A 20,151-nucleotide genomic window follows, 5' to 3' on the forward strand; every position below is an offset into this window, starting at 1 on the left:
TGGGCCGCACTCTCTCTGGACTGCAGTGGACGTTTGCAGTGTGACTGCCAAATATGTCAGTGTTCCTGTTACAAGCTGTACCTCTGTAATCCCGCAATTACCAGGATCTGTCAGAGCCACGTTTCAGAATTTTCCATAAAAGCAAATTACACGCCGAGACCTGTGTCCAACCCAGCCGTGTAAAAGACTGCAGCGGAGGCTGAGCAAAACTATTCCTACATACAGCTCAGTGCAAGATGCCATGATAAGGTGCGCACATTATTATTATTATTATTATTATTATTTAGTATTTATATAGCGCCGACATATTACGCAGCGCTGTACAGTGTATATATATATATCTTGTCACTAACTGTCCCTCAAAGGAGCTCACAATCTAATCCCTACCATTGCCATATGTCTATATTATGAAGTGTAAGTACTGTAGTCTAGGGCCAATTTTTTTTTTTTAGAGTGAGCCAATTAACTTATCTGTATGTTTTTGGAATGTGGGAGGAAACCGGAGTGCCCGGAGGAAACCCACGCAGACACAGAGAGAACATACAAACTCTTTGCAGATAGTGCCCTGGCTGGGATTCGAACCAGGGACCCAGCGCTGCAAGGCGAGAGAGCTAACCACTACGCCACATGCACAGTTACTGTTATCTGCAAGGATTGGGATTCGATCTCTCAGTTGATAGTCTCGGGCTGAGAGTCATACAGTTGCCTAGCGATGGGTTCTGTTGCTATGGAGAAGGGATGACGGTACAGCACATCTAGTGGGAGAAGCTAGGATAGAGTGCTCAGCCAAGACAATCCAGCACTCTGGATCCCCCTGCGACTCATGCGGGCCACCATAGACATGCTAGATTATCAGCAAAGATGGCCCTAAACCCTCTAGCGTGTGTACAAGGCTCTACATTTAGGCCAGTTTTACAGCTGGCCAATGCGTCGCGATGCTCCATAACGCAAAAAACAGGGTCATATGCCTAGCGCTGGCTGCCTAGCGCTCGCTGCCCCCCCTTCCTCCTGGACAGGAAGTACGTCACTTAGGTTCCCGGCCAATGGGGAACTGTCAGCCTGACACTGTTCTGCAGCAATTTTTCCGGACCACTGAGCCCAGCGGAACAGAAACTGAAACGCTGCATTGGGGGCAATGAGAAAAACAGAACGTTTCTTCACACTAGTGAAGAAATGGACCATTCTATCCAGCAAGATTAACTTTGCTGATACACAGGTCTGTTTGCTACTCAACACAAGTGTGAACTGGGCCTTAGTCCTGCCAGGTGACCTGTGTGAAAAGTTCACTTACTGAGAGTTCTAAAGCCAGTAGAAATGTTCTCTGATCTCCCACAATACTTCGGGGGCGAGGGGATTTCACATGATAAAGAAGCCTAGGCTGAGCACCAAAATATAGATATAGGAAGGGTTTCTAAAGCTGGAGCCTGGGTATAAAGTTAAAGGGGGTACCGTGAATAATATACTGCTTTCAAAGACAATTCCTCTTTTTGATCAGTGTGCTAGGCCTGAAGAAGAATGAAGATAATTTACACTTTTAATTGTGCAACTGCATATATGCATAAATAGGTAGAGATAAAGACAGGTTGCATCAGGCACTGCAGTTGATTCAAATGTATTCAATATTCAAGCATAGTGTGAACCACAACATGTGGACTTGTTCTATTCACAGGTAGGTGCAAAAGTCATAAATAGACAACTCGTGCTGAGATGACAGAAAGCAATAATTCTGAATAAGATGAATGTCCTAACATATCAGAGGGCGGTGGGTGCAGGGCAAAATATAGGTAGTCTAACAGCCATTTCGCACGGCGGTGCTTCTTCCAGAGGTACCTATATTTTGCCCTGGTAGGACATTCATCTTATTCAGAGTTATTGATTTCTGACATCTCAGCACAAGTTGTCTGTTTATGACTTTTGCACCTACCTGCGAATAGAACATTTATACAGAAGGGAACGCGGCGGGCTCAGCCAAATCCCTTAAAGATTTCATGCTGAAATTGGCCTGCAGTATATGGGCAGCTATGACTAGAGACAAATTTAGCTCTAATCAGTAGGGATGCACAAACATATGCAAATTCTTTGGCTTGGCAAATCTATGCAAATTTTTATGCAAATGTATGCAGTTTGAAAATGGACCAATCAATTTAAACCCAGTTTGAATTTAATTGGTCCTTTTTCAAACTGCATATATTTGCATAAAAATGTGCATAATTTCAGACGTATTTGCGTCTCCTTGATTATCCCTACAAATTAGATTAGAGATAAATTTGTCTGTCGAATCTGCCCATAGTCTGCTGATGTATGGCTATCTTAAATTTACAAGCTGTCTTGCATAGATTAAGTTTTTTTTTTTTTTTTTTTTACTCGTTCTATGCTGAGAAAGAGAATTCAGATAATTTCTTAGTAGGGGTAGTACTATATGCGTATAAATTATTTCATGTCACTTAAGGCATGCTTTAAGCTGCATTCATACATGATTAACACCCTTATATAAGGAGGTACACAAACAGCATTTTTTATACTCTATAGGATGCGTAAAGCTTTTTTGGGAGGGAATATTTTTACTAGTTATTTCATGACAAGGTTTCAAAGTTGAACTCTGAAAAGAGAAAGGTGAAATCTATGCCGCGGCCCCCCGTCAGAGGCGCCTCCAACGAGAGCTCACCTGCAGCACACCTCACACGGGTCCACCCACAGTGTCATCTCCTTGGGTAAGCCCAGTTCTTCATACACTAAACCACTGTTGAAGCAAGCCCTCTGGAGGTCGGGATCAACACCCTGAAACCTGTTCACACGGATGCACCTAGAGAGAGAAAAACACCGCCGTCACTACACAAACTTCACACCAATGGCACTTTGCAAAGTTTCTTTATTTTTTGTCCATCTGGAAAAAAAAACCCAGCAAGAGTTGTCCTGGACAGGGATCTATTGCTCCCCCAAGCATCACCCTGAACTTAGCAAGATAAGCCATCCTTGGATGTATCCGCCTCCCCAGCTGGGGGCGGGGGTGTATCACCCCAGGGTGGATAGAAAGCAACTACACATCAAAACAACCTTCTACCGTCTACAGCCAGATTGAGAGGTTTAAACTAACCCTGAAGCGACCTAAAAAAAAAAATTAGATACTTCCCTAAGGACAGGGAAGGCCTAGAATTCCATTGAGCATTCACCGGTCCTCTCTGTGTCCTCATTCCCCCGCTGCGCTCTGTTCAAATGTCCAGCCTTCGGGAGTCCTCAGAAGGCTTAGAAAATCATTCATGTCTCCAAGTGCATCTGAAGACGGGCACAACCGAGAGCTCGCACTCATACATGCACAGTATGGATCAGCTAGTCTTCAAATTGTTCGGGAACATGAGTGCCTCCAAAGACTGTCCAAAGAGAGCCGAAGACTTAGTTCGATCTGTAGGTCGAATAATTTTACGGGGCGGGGGCAGCGGTGTAATGAAGGAACAAGAGAGGATCAGGAAGGCTCTTTGGCATCCAGAGGCTTCCCTCTCCATAGGTGTGTTTCAAACCATTTTCTTTAGGTTGCTTTAAAGTGAATCCGAGGTGAGGCGCTGCCATATTCATTTCCTTTTAAACAATACCAGTTGCCTGGCAGCCCTGCTGGGTTTTTGCCTGTGGTAGTGTCTGAACACCAGCAGAATCAAGCATGTAGACAAGGAACACCTGATCTGCTGCATGCTTGTTCAGGGTCTGTGGCTAAACGTATTAGAGGCAGAGGATCAGCAGGATGCCAGGCAACTGGTATTGCTTAAAAGGAAATAAATATGGCAGCCTGGGAATGAGGACTGCTCCCTGTACATCCCCCCATTCTTACAATCTTCTTCCTCTTGGATATCCTTTAATACCATGTACTGCACGTTTTAATAATCCTAACATTAGGATAGCACTCTTCTCCTGATGACAGCTTGAAGACTTTTGTGGTAGTCGTGGATGAGGCTCTATCTTCTCAGACGGTAAAGCTGCTCATTTCTTCCTGGCAAAAGCCTCCAATTCCCATAAATTCTTGGGCTGTCTTGCATGGACTGCACATTTGAGGTATCCCTAGAGTGGCTCAATGATATTGAGATCAGGAGACCGAGATGGCCGCTCCAGAACCTTCATTTTAAGTTGCTGTGACCAATGATTGGTCTACTTGGCCATGTGTTTTGGATCATTGTCATGTTGGAATGCCTTAGAATATCCCAGGCTCAGCTTCCTGGCTAATGAGAGTAAATCTTCCTCTGGTATTTGATTACTTACTGCATTCATATTACATGGTATTAAGAACTGGGGTGTGTAAACTTTTGATCAGGGTCATTTGAATAGCTTGTGCAGAGATTATGATTTAAAAAGCACACTGAGGGTAAAGTGCCCAGGGGTTTATAAAACGGAGTTAAAAACCGTAAAAACGATAAAATGAGGTGGCTTACCTCAATAAGAACATTCTCATAGGGAAAAAAAGAGAATTTTATTTTTGCACAGGCAACGCATTTCACGGGTCTAAGCCTGCTTCCTCAGGCCAATAAGAGTGCCTAAAATCAACAAATGTGCAACACTCAATACATACACTTATTGGCCTGAGGAAGCGGGCAAAGGCCCGGTTCACATTAGCGGGTTTTTCCAGAACGGAAACTGACTGTATACTGTACAAATGGACCAGACGCGAAAGGATCCAATGTTAATCTATAGGGCTGTACACATCCGTCCGTTCTGATACGTTTCGGTCCCACGGACCTAATTTTCCGGACCGTTCTGCCCAGTGGAACGGATCCAGACAAAAATGCAGCAGCATTAGGGGCAATCGGAAATGGAACGTTTCTTCACACTAGTGAAGAAATGGACTGTTCCACAGGGGATGGGGGCATGTGCCGACGCGAATCTAGCGACGGGAGGGTGCAGCAGCCGGGCGGGTGGGCTAGGGAGGGTTTATACATACTTAATCTTCCGTAGCAGCCGGCGGTAGAGGCTTCCGTCTTCTTCCGCGTCATGTGACTAGTCACATGACGTGTTGTGTAGTTACAGCAGAAGAGGAACCCTCTACCAGCGGCTGCTGCAGAAGATTAGGTATGTATTTGCTGAATGAAAACTGATCCGATCAATCATTGATCAGATCCATTTTCATATGTGAACCGAGCCACGGACTGAGCCATCCGGATCCAGTGAAGCGGAGACCGGATCCTTTTGGCTCATATAGCAGATGTGAACCAGGCCTTAGACCCGTTAAATGCTTTGCCTGTACAAAACTAAAATTCTCTTTTTTCCTATGAGAATGTCCTTATTGAGGAAAGCCACCTCCATCTATCGTTTTTACTGTTTTTATAAACCCCTGGGCGCTTTACCCTCATTGTGCTTAGTCACAACCCCCCCCCCCCCCCCCCCCCACACACACACACCCACCCACCTGTTGTGGGTGGGGTTCAAAAACAGACCGTGTTTTAAGCAGTTATTGTCTTAAGGAAGAAGCGACTACCACCAATCCCAGTCTGGGACACCCCGAGTGGAGAAGGGTTCATTATCTCCACCTGCTTCCTGTGCCCCCAGCAACCCACCTTTGTGAACAGCCCTTTTATAATTATATTGTTTTCAGTGTTACTGACATACTAAACCATTTGGGCTCCCGATTTTTTGTTTTGTCTCTTACCAGGGTGTCCCGACACCCCATCCACTGCGTCATGATTAAAAAGAGTAAACACAGTTCATATATAAAACATACCTATATGCCTGGCCTTTGGTTGGCGTCTCCGGGTACCAGTGATTGACGTACTTCTCATGCAAAATCCTACCGAGTTCTTTAGAAAACATCTCAATCTCTTCCTTCTTTAACTTTTCATTATTTTTCAACAACTTGCTCAGAAAAAACACAACAGCAGATATTTCGTTCTTCATCTTCTACCACACGCAAAAAGTAAAACAAAAAACGTAAAAAGAAAAAAAAAATAAATAATAAAATTGGATGTTAAAGACCTGAAGAAAAAAAAAAAAGAAATTGTTATTTACTTGAACATCTCAGGGCTCACTACTATTCAAACAACTGAAGGGACCTGTAGTGAGGGGTGGTTTAAAGTACAGCAGACCTTAAGGTGGCCACACACACACACCATACAATTTTTTAAATATCTTTTCAATTTAAGAATTGTGTTCAATTTTATCACTAATTATGATAAAAATGATTGGAAACTGAGAAAACTGCTAGTGTGTTTATATTAACCATTTCAGCCCGTGGGGATTTTTCACCTTATGCATCAGAGCAATTTTCACCTCCCATTCATTCGCTAATAACTATCACTACTTATCACAATTTATTGATCTATATCTTGTTTCTTTCCGCCACTAATTAGGCTTTCTTTGGGTGGTACATTTTGCTAAAGGTGGGCATACACTGGTCGATTTGCCATCAGATTCGACCAACAGATAGATCCCTCTCTGATCGAACCACCTTACGGCAAACAGATTGTGAATCGATTTCAGCCTGAAACCGATCACAATCTGTGGAGCTGCCCCCCCCCCCCCCCCCCTCTGCGTACATTACCTGATCCGGCCGGCGCGAGTCCCCTGGTCCCCGCTGTACTCTTCTCCGCGCCGGGCTCCAGACCGTTCCTGCAGCTACTGAACTTCCTGTCCAGGGGAAGTTTAAACAGAGGGCGCTCTACTGTTTAAACTTCCTGCCGGGACAGGAAGTTCTGTGTAGCAGCAGCCGGTCCGGAACCCAGCACGGAAAGAAGACAGCGGTGACTCGCGCCGGCTGGAACAGGTAATGTATACCCGCTGTATTGCGTCGGGCATTCGAACGCCACTATCGACGCACTCCCGACCTGCTGGCGATCGATAGAAATCTTCCGCACGGACGGATAGACGGGAACGATTGATTTCGGACGGAAATCGATCGTTCTGTCAGCGGTGTGCGCGGCGATTTCACAGCCGATTCGATCACTGTGATCGAATCGGCCGTATATCGGCGGGAAAATAGTTAGGTGTATGGGCCCCTTAAGAATTATTTTTTTATAAATACATTTTAACAGGATTAATAAGAAAAAAAATTTCATTATCTCTCAGTTTTCGGCCAGTATAGCTTTAAAATAATCCACGCTACCATAATTAAAACCTATGTATTTTAATTGCCCGTTTGTCTCGGTTATGACACCATTTAAATTTTGTCCCTATCACAATGTATGGCGCTAATATTTTATTTGGAAATAAAGGTGCATTTTTTCCGTTTTGCATCCATCACCATTTACAAGCTTATAATTTTAAAAATGTTCGTAGTATACCCCCTTCAAATGCATATTTAAAAAAGTTCAGACCCTTAGGTAACTAAATGTCTTTTTTAAATTGTAAATTTTTTTTCCATTAAAAATTCTATTCGGGTAATATTTTGGTGTGGGAAATAAACAGTACATTTTTAATGTTATTATATGTGTAAATTGTAATATAAAAAATATGTACGGTATATGTAGTTTTACTATTTGGCCAGATGAGATTTTTGTTTTTCCCTCCAAGTGCTCGCTAAGCGGAAGCACAAGGGGGATGCGGAAAATTTTACGTGCAGAAAGACTGAAGCCTCTTGTAAGAGCGCTTCGGTTTTTCTGCTGGTGACACGGATCAGTGATTGGGAACAATGTTCCCATTCACTGATCCCAGGGCTACCGGGGGACACCACGGGCGCGCGCCAAAGAGCGGCACCGCAGCAGAGCAGCCGCCAGGACGTGAGCTTCACGTCCGGGCGGCAGAAATGGTTAATAAATTGACTAACACACACCATACAATCTTCAAAAAAATGTATCAATTAAAAAAAAAAAATCATGAGAAATCCGGATTTTTCAGTTGAAAGAAAAAAAAAAAAGCGTTCGATTTTTTCAGGCGATCTGATCAAATTTATTGCATTGCCATAAAATCATATCGTTTTATTGCATCGTGTGGGGCCATCTTTAGAGTAATATGGAGGCTGCCATACATATTTCTTTTTAAACAATACCAGTTGCCTGGCAGTCCTACTGATCTCTTTGGCTGCAGTAGTGTATCACACACCTGAAACTAGCATACGATTAATCCAGTCAGACTTCAGTCAGAAACACCTGATCGGCATACTTGTTCAGCGTTTATTGAGTGAACTACAGAGGTAGTGGTAGAGAGTGGTTGGACACTGGTAACCCTCCTCCTCATAATCGACAGCTGTCTAGCAAATACCTGGAACACAGCTACTGTACATGTGCTTTTCAAAGTACTTGCAGCTACTGCCTGTACAAAAAGGTTGTACATTTTGTTTCTACCAGTTCCCTCTTTCCTTCATAGGATAAACACATTTGAGTTAGTTTTCCTTTTCTTTCTTAGTTTGTCCATTATTTGCCACAGCTTTATTCACTGATTTGATTATATGTAATTAACCTAAGATTTTATCAGACAGTTGAGATACACACACACACACACACACACACACACACACACACACACACACACACACACACACACACACACACACACACACACACACACACACACACACACACACAGACACACACACACGTTTTACGTCTGCAAAGATCAGGATACAGGGTCTGGGCCCACTGCTGCACAGATGCCTCCAGTCTAGGGACGTCTTCTGTTGCTATGGAGGGAGGAGGGTGTGGTGCATGGAGGAGTGGCATGGAGTGGGTGGGATCAGTAGGCTCTGCACTCAGCTGAGACAATCAAGGCAAATTGCAAGAAAAAAAAAAAAAAAAAAAAATCACATGGCACAACATCCGCATTTGACATGGGATTTTCTTGCGCTTCCATGGACTCAAATCCAAATGCAGGAAAAATGCGTAGGAATCGAATTACAGTGGTGAGAAGACATAACACGACCATTATAATCATGGTTGCCTTGCGGTGAATCTTAGGCCAAACGCATGCGAAGTCAGAGATGCAGTTGCAGCAGGGAACGCAGAAACTCAGCTCTACCGCGCATAATCAAAATCATCAATACAACTTGCTCGCTGCGGTAGAGGGGGGTAAACTTACCCAAGTCACCACCTATAGACGATGCGGTTCAATCGCACTCCCATGTCGCTCGCATGCTTCCTTGAAGGCAGGGAAGCATGTTGATGTGGGAACGCGAGAGAACCGCAAAGGCTATTAAGCAGCATGGGTAAGTTAAAGAGAAACCGTAACTAAGGACTGAATTTCATCCCAATCAGTAGACGATAGCCCCTTTCCCATGAGAAATCTTTACCTTTTCTCGAATAGATCATCAAAGGGGTATGTATGTCAGATATTGTGGTTAAACCCCACCCACAGTGTGATGTCAGGACCATGGTGCTGCCATCACACTGTGGGAGCCATGTTGCATTGTGGGAAATAAAAGCTGTTTCCAACTGCCAAAAACACATCAGTTCTTTCCACAGACATCACCGGCCAGCAGTAAAAATGTCACCATGTGATAAATGTCAGAATGTAAATCAGGTAGAAGAAAGATTTTACAATGGGGGCAAACACTGACTAAATCATTTATAAATAATTATTGTAAAAATTAAATACTTTTTTTCATTACGTTATTTACACTGGAGTTCCTCTTTAACCCTCCTCTGCCGTGGCCAGCAAGCTGTACTCGTAATTTTGATTACAAGCGGCGGATCTCACCACTAAGACACCGCTGAGCAACTAACAAAAGTAAACTTTAGTACCTAGAAAGCTCTCCCAATCCAGGTAAGTACACCTTCTTCCTGGTCCCATACATTTGCCTAATTGTCGCCTTGTGGCAAAGTCAGCCCTGCCTCACCCTTCCAACCTCAGCTTCTCCTGACCTTCTATCCCCTGAAACGTTCAACACTTGCCTATCAGCAACAGTGCTGCCAATTACTGTAAGGCCTCTTTTCCATGAGCAGCTTCTAACAGCGTATTCCCTGCCTGTCAGCTGCACCAGCCGGGTGCTTGCTAGTGATCGGCGCGGGCGGTGGATAGTTGCCCCCCCCATGAAGTTGCATCTGTGCACAGCGGTTGCTGACCTCAGATGAGACCACGGAGTAACACTACAGCCTGTAAAACGTGAGACGTGCAGTGTTAAGGCTCATACACACATCAGACTATAGTCTTTGGAAACTGAAAGATCACAGACCAATCTTACCACCCTTCATGTAGTATGAGAGACATACTCTACACAGTCTTTTCTATGGAGCTGAACTCCACATCAAAAAAAAAATCTCTGCAAGATGCTGCACACACAGATGCTGTACAGACACAAAAGATCAGTATCTGCAAAAGATCTGTTCCTGCCAAAGATCCGTTCCTGCAAATTGCAATGATAGTCTATGCGATCTGCAGATCATCATACACACATGATTTAACTGACATTCATCTGCAGATCAAGCAATCATCCGCAGATCTGAAAATCCATCCTGGTGGATCTGATCTGCAGATGAATGTCAGTTAAATCATGTGTGTATGATGATCTGCAGATCTCATAGACTATCATTGCAATTTGCAGGAACAGATCTTTTGCAGGAACAGATCTTTTGCAGATACTGATCCTTTGTGTCTGTACAGCATCTGTGTGTGCAGCATCTTGCAAAGATTTTTTTTCTGATGGGGAGTTCAGCTCCATAGAAAAGATTGTGTAGGTATGGCTCTCATACTACATGGAAGGGGGTAAAATTGGTCTGTGATCTTTCAGTTTCAAAAGACTATGGTCTGATGTGTGTATGGGGCCTTACCAAACCACGTAATTGCAGACGAATGCCACTTGTGGCCGGCAGCCTGAACTGCTTGACAAGTGTGCAATCTAGGCCTTATGTTATGTGGCTACAAAAAAAAAAAAAAAAAAAAAAAATTAATTCCCAGTTCATCAATCCCCTCATGCGGATGAGATATCTACATCTGTGCTGCCCATTGAAACAGAAGCATTGCCCTTTACAAAATTCCAATGGTATGACCTCACGTCGGTGGTAGGGTCTTATACAATTTTTTTTTTTTTGCATGCAAACTGTTTTGGAAGCTAACATGCTCCGTCGGTGTAAATTTCCAGCACCCGTTTCAGATACACAATTGGTTGCATTTATGCCTTTAAAGGAGAACTTCAGCCTAAACAAACATACTGTCATTAAGTTACATTAGTTATGTTAATTAGAATAGATAGGTAATATAATCTCTTACCCACCCCGTTTTAAAAGAACAGGTAAATGTTTGTGATTCATGGGGGCAGCCATCTTTTTGGTTGAAAGGAGGTGACAGGAAGCATGAGACACAGTTCCAACTGTCCTGTGTCCTGATTACCCCTCCCAGCTGCACACGCTAGGCTTCAAATGTCAAATTCAAAATGTAAAACAAAAAAAAATTGCACCAAAACAGCAGAACGAGAACAACATCAGAAATCCCATCATGCTTTGCACAGCATTAGGGGAAAAATGCCTGGTCAGTTTTCTTCTGTGCAGCTAAAAATGAGGCTTGTATAAGAGAAAAAAAAGTTCTGATGCTGTGAAACTGTTAAAGAAACACCAGGCCTTTCCAGTGATGCTGAGTCAATTTTTAGTCTAGAGGTTCACTTTAAGTGGCTCTGCACACCTCTTGCTGTTGAGTCATTCAGGTGCAGCCTGGTTTTGGATGAGCTGCTATTTCTCCCCATTGAGTCTCCAATGCATGCAACAATTAAACCCATTTTCACACATCTGTACATAGACTTAGAACACGGACAGAATAAAATGTGACCTACAGTGGCCAGGAATGCAAGCATGGAACAATGGAAAAATATCCTGCGTGCTTACATCACAGGAAGCAGCACAATGGAATAAACAGTCTGAGGGCTAGCGGAGGTAACAGAAGGTTTGTGATAAAGCAGCATGGCTACGCTGCGGCTTCCTCTATTACCTGCAGTACTGCATAGACACCAGGGCTGTGGAGTCAGTACAAAAAATAAGAAATAAATCTTTCGAGTTTATGAAACCACCGATGAGTACCAAAATTGCTGTCTCTAACTCCTCCCCCCTGACTCCACAGCCCTAGCAAGGATATGGAGAGGGTACAAAAATCAGGGCTGTGGAGTTGGAATTGAGAAGTTGGAGCAATTTTGGGTACCTGGAATCTGAGTCGGTGGTTTCATGAACTGGCCCCCCTCGTGCGGAGACAAATCTCATTGCGGTCAGTGCTGCGGCTCAACAGATGAACAGAGAACAAGAGCTGGAAAGTTGGGCACTACGAGGATCCAAGACATTGGCGTAACAATCACCCCTGCAACCCCCGCCATTGCAGGGGGGACTGAGGCTTTGGGGGGCCCCTCCTCCCTCTACTCAACCGCAAGTGCAGCCAATTAGCAAAAAACCTCCTTGTTCGCTCACAAAAGTGTGTGCAGTAGAGTGTGTAATTTTCTCCTGCTTCCAAACGCTGCTTTACAGCAGAACACTCTGCAGCCATTCGCCGGCTCCTGATCATGTGACCCGCATGGGGTGCGGGGACCAAATGCTATAATTTTCCAGGGGGGGGGGGGGGGGTCCTGTTAAGTCTAGTTACGCCCTGATCCAAGAAGTGTCTGGACTATCATGCTGTTTTGCCCTAATGTTCCTCCTGCACTGTACTGTATAGCGGGTTATAGATTTATATACAGTACACTAAACGAATATCACAATGTTACTAATGACCAATTCCTGGTGCGGAGGTAGGGAACTCCATCATACTCAAGTTAAAGAACACCTGAAGTGAGAGGAATATGGAGGCTACCCCATTTCCTGTTTAGCAATACCAGTTTCCTGGCTGTCCTGCAGTCCTCTACCTCCAATACTATTAGCCATACACCCTGAACAAGCATGCAGAACAGATGTTTGAAGTTTGGACTTGACACATGCTGGTTTCAGGTGTGTGATTTAGAATCTGATGGATGAAAAATCAGCAGGATGTCAGGCAACTACTATTATTAAAAAGAGAATAAATATGGCAGCCTCCATATGCTCATTTCAGTTGGCCCCGTTCACACTGCAGGCGTTTTCAGCCGCGTTTTGGAAATGCGTGCTGGTGGCCGACACGCACGACATCAGACAGTGCATAGAGTGCACTGTCTGATGTTCACACTGCATGCGTTCCGGACCTGTGCGGTCCGGGAACGCATGCTGCACGCATTTTTTGTAAAAACGCATGGCTGTCCCATTCACTTTTCAGTGATGGGATCAGCCACGCAACGCACACAAACGCGGATGGCGTGCGTCCGCACGCATGGCCATCCGCGTTTGTGATGCGAACGGGGCCTTAAACCAATGTGCTGCTATAGACAGAACAGCGTGCCTGTAAGCCAGGGCTGTGGAGTCGGTACAAAAATCAACTCCAACTCCGACTTCAGGTACTTAAAATTGCTCCGACTCCACAGTCCTGCTGCAAGCTGTGCACCTGTAAATACTTGACTTTCCAATTGCACGGTGCACGTCCCTTAAAGGACACCTGATGTGAGGTATATGGTAGCTGCCATATTTAGATCATGTTAAATACCACCAGTTGCCTGGCAGTCCTACTGATCTCTTTGGCTGCAGTAGTATCTTAATCACACACTTGAAACAAGCATGTGTCTAATCCAGATAAGCCTTAAGGAGAAGCTGTAACCAAGAATTGAACTTCATCCCAATCAGTAGCTGGTGCCCCCTTTCCCATGAGACATCTTTTCCTTTTCACAAATGGATCATCAGTGGGCTCTGTATGGCTGATATTGTGGTGAAACTCCTCCCACAGTGTGATAGTCCTGACAGTTTCCTGTCTGTGAACCTCGTTGCATTCTGGGAAATAACAGCCGTTTCCAACTGCCAAAAAAAGCAAGCAGCATCTCCTTCCACTGACATCACCTGCCAGCAATAAAATGTCATGTAATAATGTCAGAATGTAAATCAGGGAGAGGAAAGATTTTGAAAATGGGCAAACACTGACTAAATCCTTTTTATTTAATTATTGTAAAATTGAAGCACTTTTTTTTTATTACATTATATTCACTGAAGTTCCTCTTTAAAAGGACAACTGAAGCAGAAAGGATATGGAGGCTGCCATATTCATTTCCTTTTAAACAATACCAGTTGACTGGCAGTCCTGCTGATCTATTTGGCTGCAGTAGTGTCTGAATAACACCAGAAACAAGCATGCAGCTAATCTTGTCAGATCTGACATCTGATCTGCTGCATGCTTGTTAAGGGTCTATGGCCTCAATTCACTAAGATCATGCTGGAGATAAGGCAAGAGAAAACTTACCTCCACACAGTGAGAGAGTTATCTTATCTCTTCATTCCTTAAGTTACCTCCTCTGTAGTTAATTTACCTCCTCTGTAGTTATTTTCACACGCAGTTAATAAACAGCCTGTCTTTAACTGTGAAGTTATTTTAAGGATTGGAGAGTTAACCTGAAAGACAGAAGAGTTAACTTTAGGTTTGCCTGAGGTAAAATGTTTCCTGAATACTACATGCCTTATCACCATGGTAACAACTCTAGAAGAGTTATTAAAGACAGGAGATAATCTTAGTGAATTGAGGCCAAAATCTATTAGAGGCAGAGGAACAGCAGGAGAGCAAGGTAATTTGGTATAGCTTAAAAAGGAAATAAATATGGCAACCTCCATATCTTTCACTTCAGTTGTCCTTTGAGCTACCTAGTCATGTGGTCACTGGGTAGGGTGACTAAATTAAGCAAAACCATAAATAAAAAATAGTTTAGATACAACCTCTGCCCCTCTGGCTGCAGTTATGTCCCTGGGAGCAATGTGTGCGCTCAGTTCCTGGTGACGTTGTACGGTGTAACCAGAAACAAGCTGGATTCGGTTGCTCTATACGTGTTAGTCGGAAACAGAAGTCCACGTGCAGCCTCCCGATGTATGGGCTCTGGTCTGGTAACTAATTACAGTGTAATATTTCACCCTCTGGAGGCAATGAAATCATCCTGTTGAGTCACCAAACTCTTCCTTTCACATTCAGCACTTCATTCACATGGCCTGAGAACATAGAAATCCCCAGGTCACTGACTCATGTGACAGATGCCTCACACCAACGCTTGCTTCACAGGCACCTGAAACTACCAGGTGCTGCTCACAAGCCAACTCGCAACCTACAGAAAGCAGGGGACTATTCTTGTGTTCCACACTAACCACTGCCACAGGGTTTTGTACACGCACACACCTATACCTCCTTTCCTTATACTGTGTCACCAAAATAGCTCCCACCCATCAAGTGATGGACTTCACTAGGCCTCTGAAGGCATCCTGTGATCTCTGGCACCAGAAGATCCAGCAAGTCCTATCAGGTGTGTTCCATATATCAGAATCGTCTTTCAAGTGCATTCTATAAGCTAAATACTCCCCGGACAATGTATCAGGGAACCTCACAGCAACGCCTCCCATAGAAGGAGGTTCCCCGATCCATCTTCCAACTCCTCAGTTTATGAAATCACCGACTCCAGGTAGCCAAAATGCGTACGAGAGATAACAGTGCAGGAGACTTGGGAGAAGGATACAGCCGGTATATGGCTGATCCTGCTGCTGCACAAGTCCCGGCCTTATTAAATACTATTCCCCCTCCAGGCCGCCATGGATGGTGGGGAATGAAATAATTCGGCTTCCAGCAATTGCTGGAAGCCAAATTATGTTTTAAAAGTAACTTCAGATCCGTCTGACGGCGCTGAACTTACTCCGTGCCGGCTATAGCCGTAAATCCCATTACGGGATATGGTGGCGCCGGCTGCGTCCAAATCTCCTGCGCTGGTTTCAGTGTGTTCGGCCAAAATTGCTCCGACTCCTCATACTTACCAGGACTGTGGAGACTTACCAGGACTGTGAAAAAAAAATCATCCGACTCCAACTCTGACTCCTCAGATTATGAAACCAAAGACTCAGACTCCAGGTACCCAAAATTTGCTCTGACTCCACAGCCCTGAATGCATCGTTTACACCAGTGGTCCTCAAACTAAGGCCCGCGGGCCGAATGTGGCCCAGAGGCTTTTTTACCGGCCCCCCCACACACAAAATGTATTACATATAGATGCGGTCAGCTACATCTTTAAATATTGGTGGTCTGCATATAGAATAGCAGTGCTGGCTCCACCCATCCACATGGAAGCCAGAAAGCAGTCATTCACTAGTTTCCAATCAGATTCCACATCAGGTGACACTACTGTCCACTGCAGGTTGTCACCTGGGTATGCTTCACTGTCTGGCCCGCAAAGACTTGTTGACCCGGCCCTCGACTCAAAACGTTTGGGGACCCCTGGTTTACACAGATGCAAACCGTTCTACCTGTCCCTCAAAAAAAAAAAAAAAAAAAAAAAACACACAAAAAACCCCAAACCTATTCCATTCCTTTGAATGGACAACGGTTGTTCATTTTTAAAGGCTGCTTTCGTTGCCAGCTGCTTACATCACTTTTACCATTGCGCAGAAGCCTGTGAGAGCCAGCCCTTATTGAGTCAGTCACATGGAACAATAAACTGAAAACCAGCAATCCAGAGTTAAAGGACGACTATTGATAAAATCATAACATTTCCACGACTTTCAAAGTCGTGGATTTTGCTGTCCGGGGAGGCAGAGCTTTGAGCTGTAGCTCCGCCTCCAGTACAGTCAATCAGCGCTGATCGCTGCCTCTCCCCGCCCCTCAGTCTTCTTTCACAGCAAAAAGCTCCGCCTCCTCCAGGAAGTAACGGAGGATTTTTGGCCAGGGAATTTCGGGCTGCTAAAGACCTTGTTACGCCACAGGAATGCGGCGATTCATCTCGGCTGAAATGGCAGAAGAGGAATGGTAAATAAAAGCACTATTTTTATTGGGTTCAGTCTCTCTTTAAAGGTTATAATGCTGATGCTTATCTTTTAGAGCAGAGAGGAAGTTCCAAGTTCAGGTCCGCTTAAGTGCGCACTAGCTTAATGGTTGCTATATTGGGAGTTCTGAAAGGTCACTTGTGATCTAAGCACCGACACCACCTTATCTGTAAATATTGCCTTTAGGCATTGTCCACGGACCTCCCGTGCTTCAGGTAATGTTACAAAGAATGTGCAGAAAAGGTTACCTTGGTCTGTGCTTCCCCTATGTAAGTGTTGACACACAGGGAGGCCTCAGTCAGTGGCTTTCAAGCAGCGCTCAATCTGTCACACTTACATCCACCACAACAAACATCACAGGAAAAAGGTTTTTTTTCATACAACACACCATATGGCCATTTCTAAGGGCTGGTGCACCGCAAGAGCGCTTCTGAGAGTTTTTATAAACTCTTGCGCTTTGAAAAGCGATTGGCTAATGTATTTCAATGGGATGACGCACACCAGAGCGAATCATTTTTTTCCCAAACGTAAACTCTGGTCCTGCAGCATTTTTGCGGTTTTCTGAGGTGACTCTGAATCAATGTTAAATATAGGAAAGTGAAAAATCGCTAGATCAGATTTTCCAAGCGGTTTTGTTACAGAAGCTGTTCAGTTACAGCTCTACTGTAACAAAAAATAGAAGATGCTACACCAAAATATGCTCCAAAAATCATTAGGCATGATAAGAAAATCGCTCTGCACATGCCTAGAATCGCTCTGAAAAATCACTTCAAAATGCGCTGTGCGTCTGCGATTACGTGGTGTGCACTGGGCCTAAGAGGGCTTTACTGAGTCATGATGTAGCCAAGCTAAACCATGAGAGAAGACGCTAGGAACATAGAAAAGGAAAGTCTACCGAAACGTGCTGTAATTCATTTCGCTCAAAATTCTTGTGAAACTGACCCACCATGAAGGGCCTGTACACACGGGCTGCGTTGTGCTTTTATAACCACATGCATTTTGTCAATTGCAAAGCCTTTTTAAAAATAATGAAAAACGTGATGAACCGTACAGAGTGGTGAGATGCGATTTTTGAGAGCTACGTTTGAAAAATCCAGGGCTGTGGAGTCGGTACAAAAAGCTCCCGACTCCTCAGTTTATGAAACCACCAACTCCGGGTACCCAAAATGGCTCCGACTCCAACTCCTTAGTCTGAAGGTGGCCACACACACGATACAATAAAATGATCAGATTTTACGGCAATTCGATAAAAATGATCGGATCTCCCGAAAAAGATCGAAAGCTTTGTTTTCATTCGACTGAAAAATCCGATCGGATTTCCCGTTTTCTTCGATTTTTATCGATCTGGAATGCCAGATATTTTTCTTCAATCTTTCTAAAGATTGTATGGTGTGTGTTAGATTGTCAGTTTATTAATAACCACACCCCAGCAATTTTCTCAGAGTTTCCAATCATTTTTATCATAATTGGGGAAAAATTGAAGATAGGTGTGTGGTACATTGGTCAGATTTTTGAAATGTTACAATCATTTAGAAAAATTGATTGTAATTCTTAAATTGAACAGATATTTAAAAAATTGTATGGTGTGCGGCCACCTTAATACTTACCAGGGCTGTGGATTTTGTACAAAAATCATCCGAGTCAGACTCCTCAGTTTAAGAAATCAGACTTCAAGGTCCAATCCCAGGAGACCTTGCAACTGCCAATTGAAGAACTTTTAGCCAATTCGCAAGGCAAACACATTGAAAAACACAAGCTAAAACGCAAGTATGCCCTTTTACAATCCCATTGTGTATGCGCTTGGCGATTTTCAGTGTGTACAGGCCCCAAGGCACACAGAAACCATGTGGCCGGCTTTTAGGCCATTTTATAAGACAAGGCTGATGTTCTGCTTCTTCAGATTCAGCACAGCAGTTCCTGGAAAGGTTTGTAATTTTCACGTGCAGCAGCCAGATTCTGAGGAATGTGCTGTGGTAATCTGACAGGCGGGGAGGTAAATGATACAGCTGAGGCTTAGATCGGGAACAAACCTCCAAACCCTCACATGTAACACTCCAGCTGCCACATACACAGCCTATAACAGATAGGCAGTATTTGTTTTGAGGCAGGGCTTCTGGGGTACACAGAGTTTGGCATGGCTATAGCAACAAAGTCCGTGCCCCCCGCACAGGTAATCTGCGGATCTGGCGATTGCCGGACCCCAAATTACTTCTCCCTCCGCGTTGCTACGACTCTGAGGGGAATAGTAATTAACGCGGCCCGAAATTTCAGCGGCAGAAGGGTGAGCCTTTAATCGGCTCACTCTGCACCAAAGTACATGGAGTACATGGAGGCAGCAAAACTGGATGGCCAGAAACCCACTAGGAGCGCTTTTCTGAGTGCTTTTTGATTTTAAAAGCTCTTGCTAATGTATTGCTATGGGTGTGATCCCACTAGAGGGATGTGATTTTTAAAAAATCCCCCATAGCATTGCATTAGTGAGAGCTTTTTCAAATCACTAGTGCTTAAAAAGCGCTCCTAGTGGGTTTCTAGCCGATGGGTTTTCATCTTTACTGCAACACCTACAATTATGTGGCTGCTATTAGGACTCTCTGGACCAGGGGTCAGGAACCTTTTTGGTTGAGCGATAGGCCTGAACGATTTTAGGGAAAAATTGAATTGAGCGATTTCTGTCCAAAATTACGATTTCGATTTGATTCACGATTTCCTTCAAATCAAGCTTTGTTCCCCCCCTTTGTGCCTGTCTGTTCCCCCTCTGTCCCCATCTCTCATTGTGCCCCCTTTGCCTTTTCATGCCTTCTCTGGGTCTCTCTCTTGCCTCCTTTGTGTCTCTGTGCCCACTGTTTCTCTCTGTGCCCCCTCTGTGTCTTTCTCTGTGCCCACACTGTCTCTCTCTGTGCCTCCTCTGTCCCCCAAGTTGCATCAGTTGTGGACATAGCTTCAAGCACGAGTCCAGTGATGCCCGTCTATCCACTTTGCCTCCTGCACGCTCTAATGCACGGCATACTTCCTGTATATCATGTGACATACAGGAAACTGAAGTTTTGCCAAGCACAAGAGGCGGCAGAGGGCGATAGAGGATGGAAGGTATGTCCAATGCTGCGGGCACTGGGACTTTGGGAAAGTTTGAAGGCGCTTCTTCAAACTTCCTCTTGTGGAAATGACGTGATCGCGATATTCGCCGCTTTGACGATCCTGAAATTGTGATCTTGGTGATCGCGATTTCGATTTATCTTTCAGGCCTACTGAGCGAGCCATAAACGCCACATATTTTAACCACTCAAGTCTCCTGAAAGCAAGAACTTTCGCTTCCAGGCTTTTTGACTGTGGTCATCTTGTGGCCAAATAGTAAGACTACACCCACATGCATTTTTTTAATTAAACACAATATTACATTTAAAATTAACTGTTTACCTCCCACACCAAAAATTACCCA

The 20,151-nt window shown here is 44.3% G+C and overlaps 1 protein-coding gene across 4 annotated transcripts in view; it reads right to left on the reverse strand.

The window, feature by feature from the left end:
• BTG3 (BTG anti-proliferation factor 3) overlaps positions 1 to 20,151 on the reverse strand; it is a 40,830-nt gene that overhangs the window by 9,908 nt on the left and 10,771 nt on the right. Inside the window, exons 2-4 of one of the 4 annotated variants that reach the window (XM_068270570.1) lie at positions 14,170 to 14,318; positions 5,699 to 5,949; positions 2,666 to 2,803 (exon numbers count right to left, since the gene is read on the reverse strand). In XM_068270570.1, the coding sequence (XP_068126671.1) occupies positions 2,666 to 2,803; positions 5,699 to 5,871 (311 nt within the window). In that variant the 5' untranslated portion in view covers positions 5,872 to 5,949; positions 14,170 to 14,318. Of the gene's footprint in view, positions 1 to 2,665; positions 2,804 to 5,698; positions 5,950 to 8,505; positions 8,592 to 14,169; positions 14,319 to 20,151 lie in introns of those variants that run through there. The other 3 variants (XM_068270567.1, XM_068270569.1, XM_068270568.1) reach the window with 3 other exon arrangements.

The sequence above is a fragment of the Hyperolius riggenbachi genome, chromosome 2 (assembly GCF_040937935.1).
Source record: "Hyperolius riggenbachi isolate aHypRig1 chromosome 2, aHypRig1.pri, whole genome shotgun sequence".
NCBI lineage: Eukaryota > Metazoa > Chordata > Amphibia > Anura > Hyperoliidae > Hyperolius > Hyperolius riggenbachi.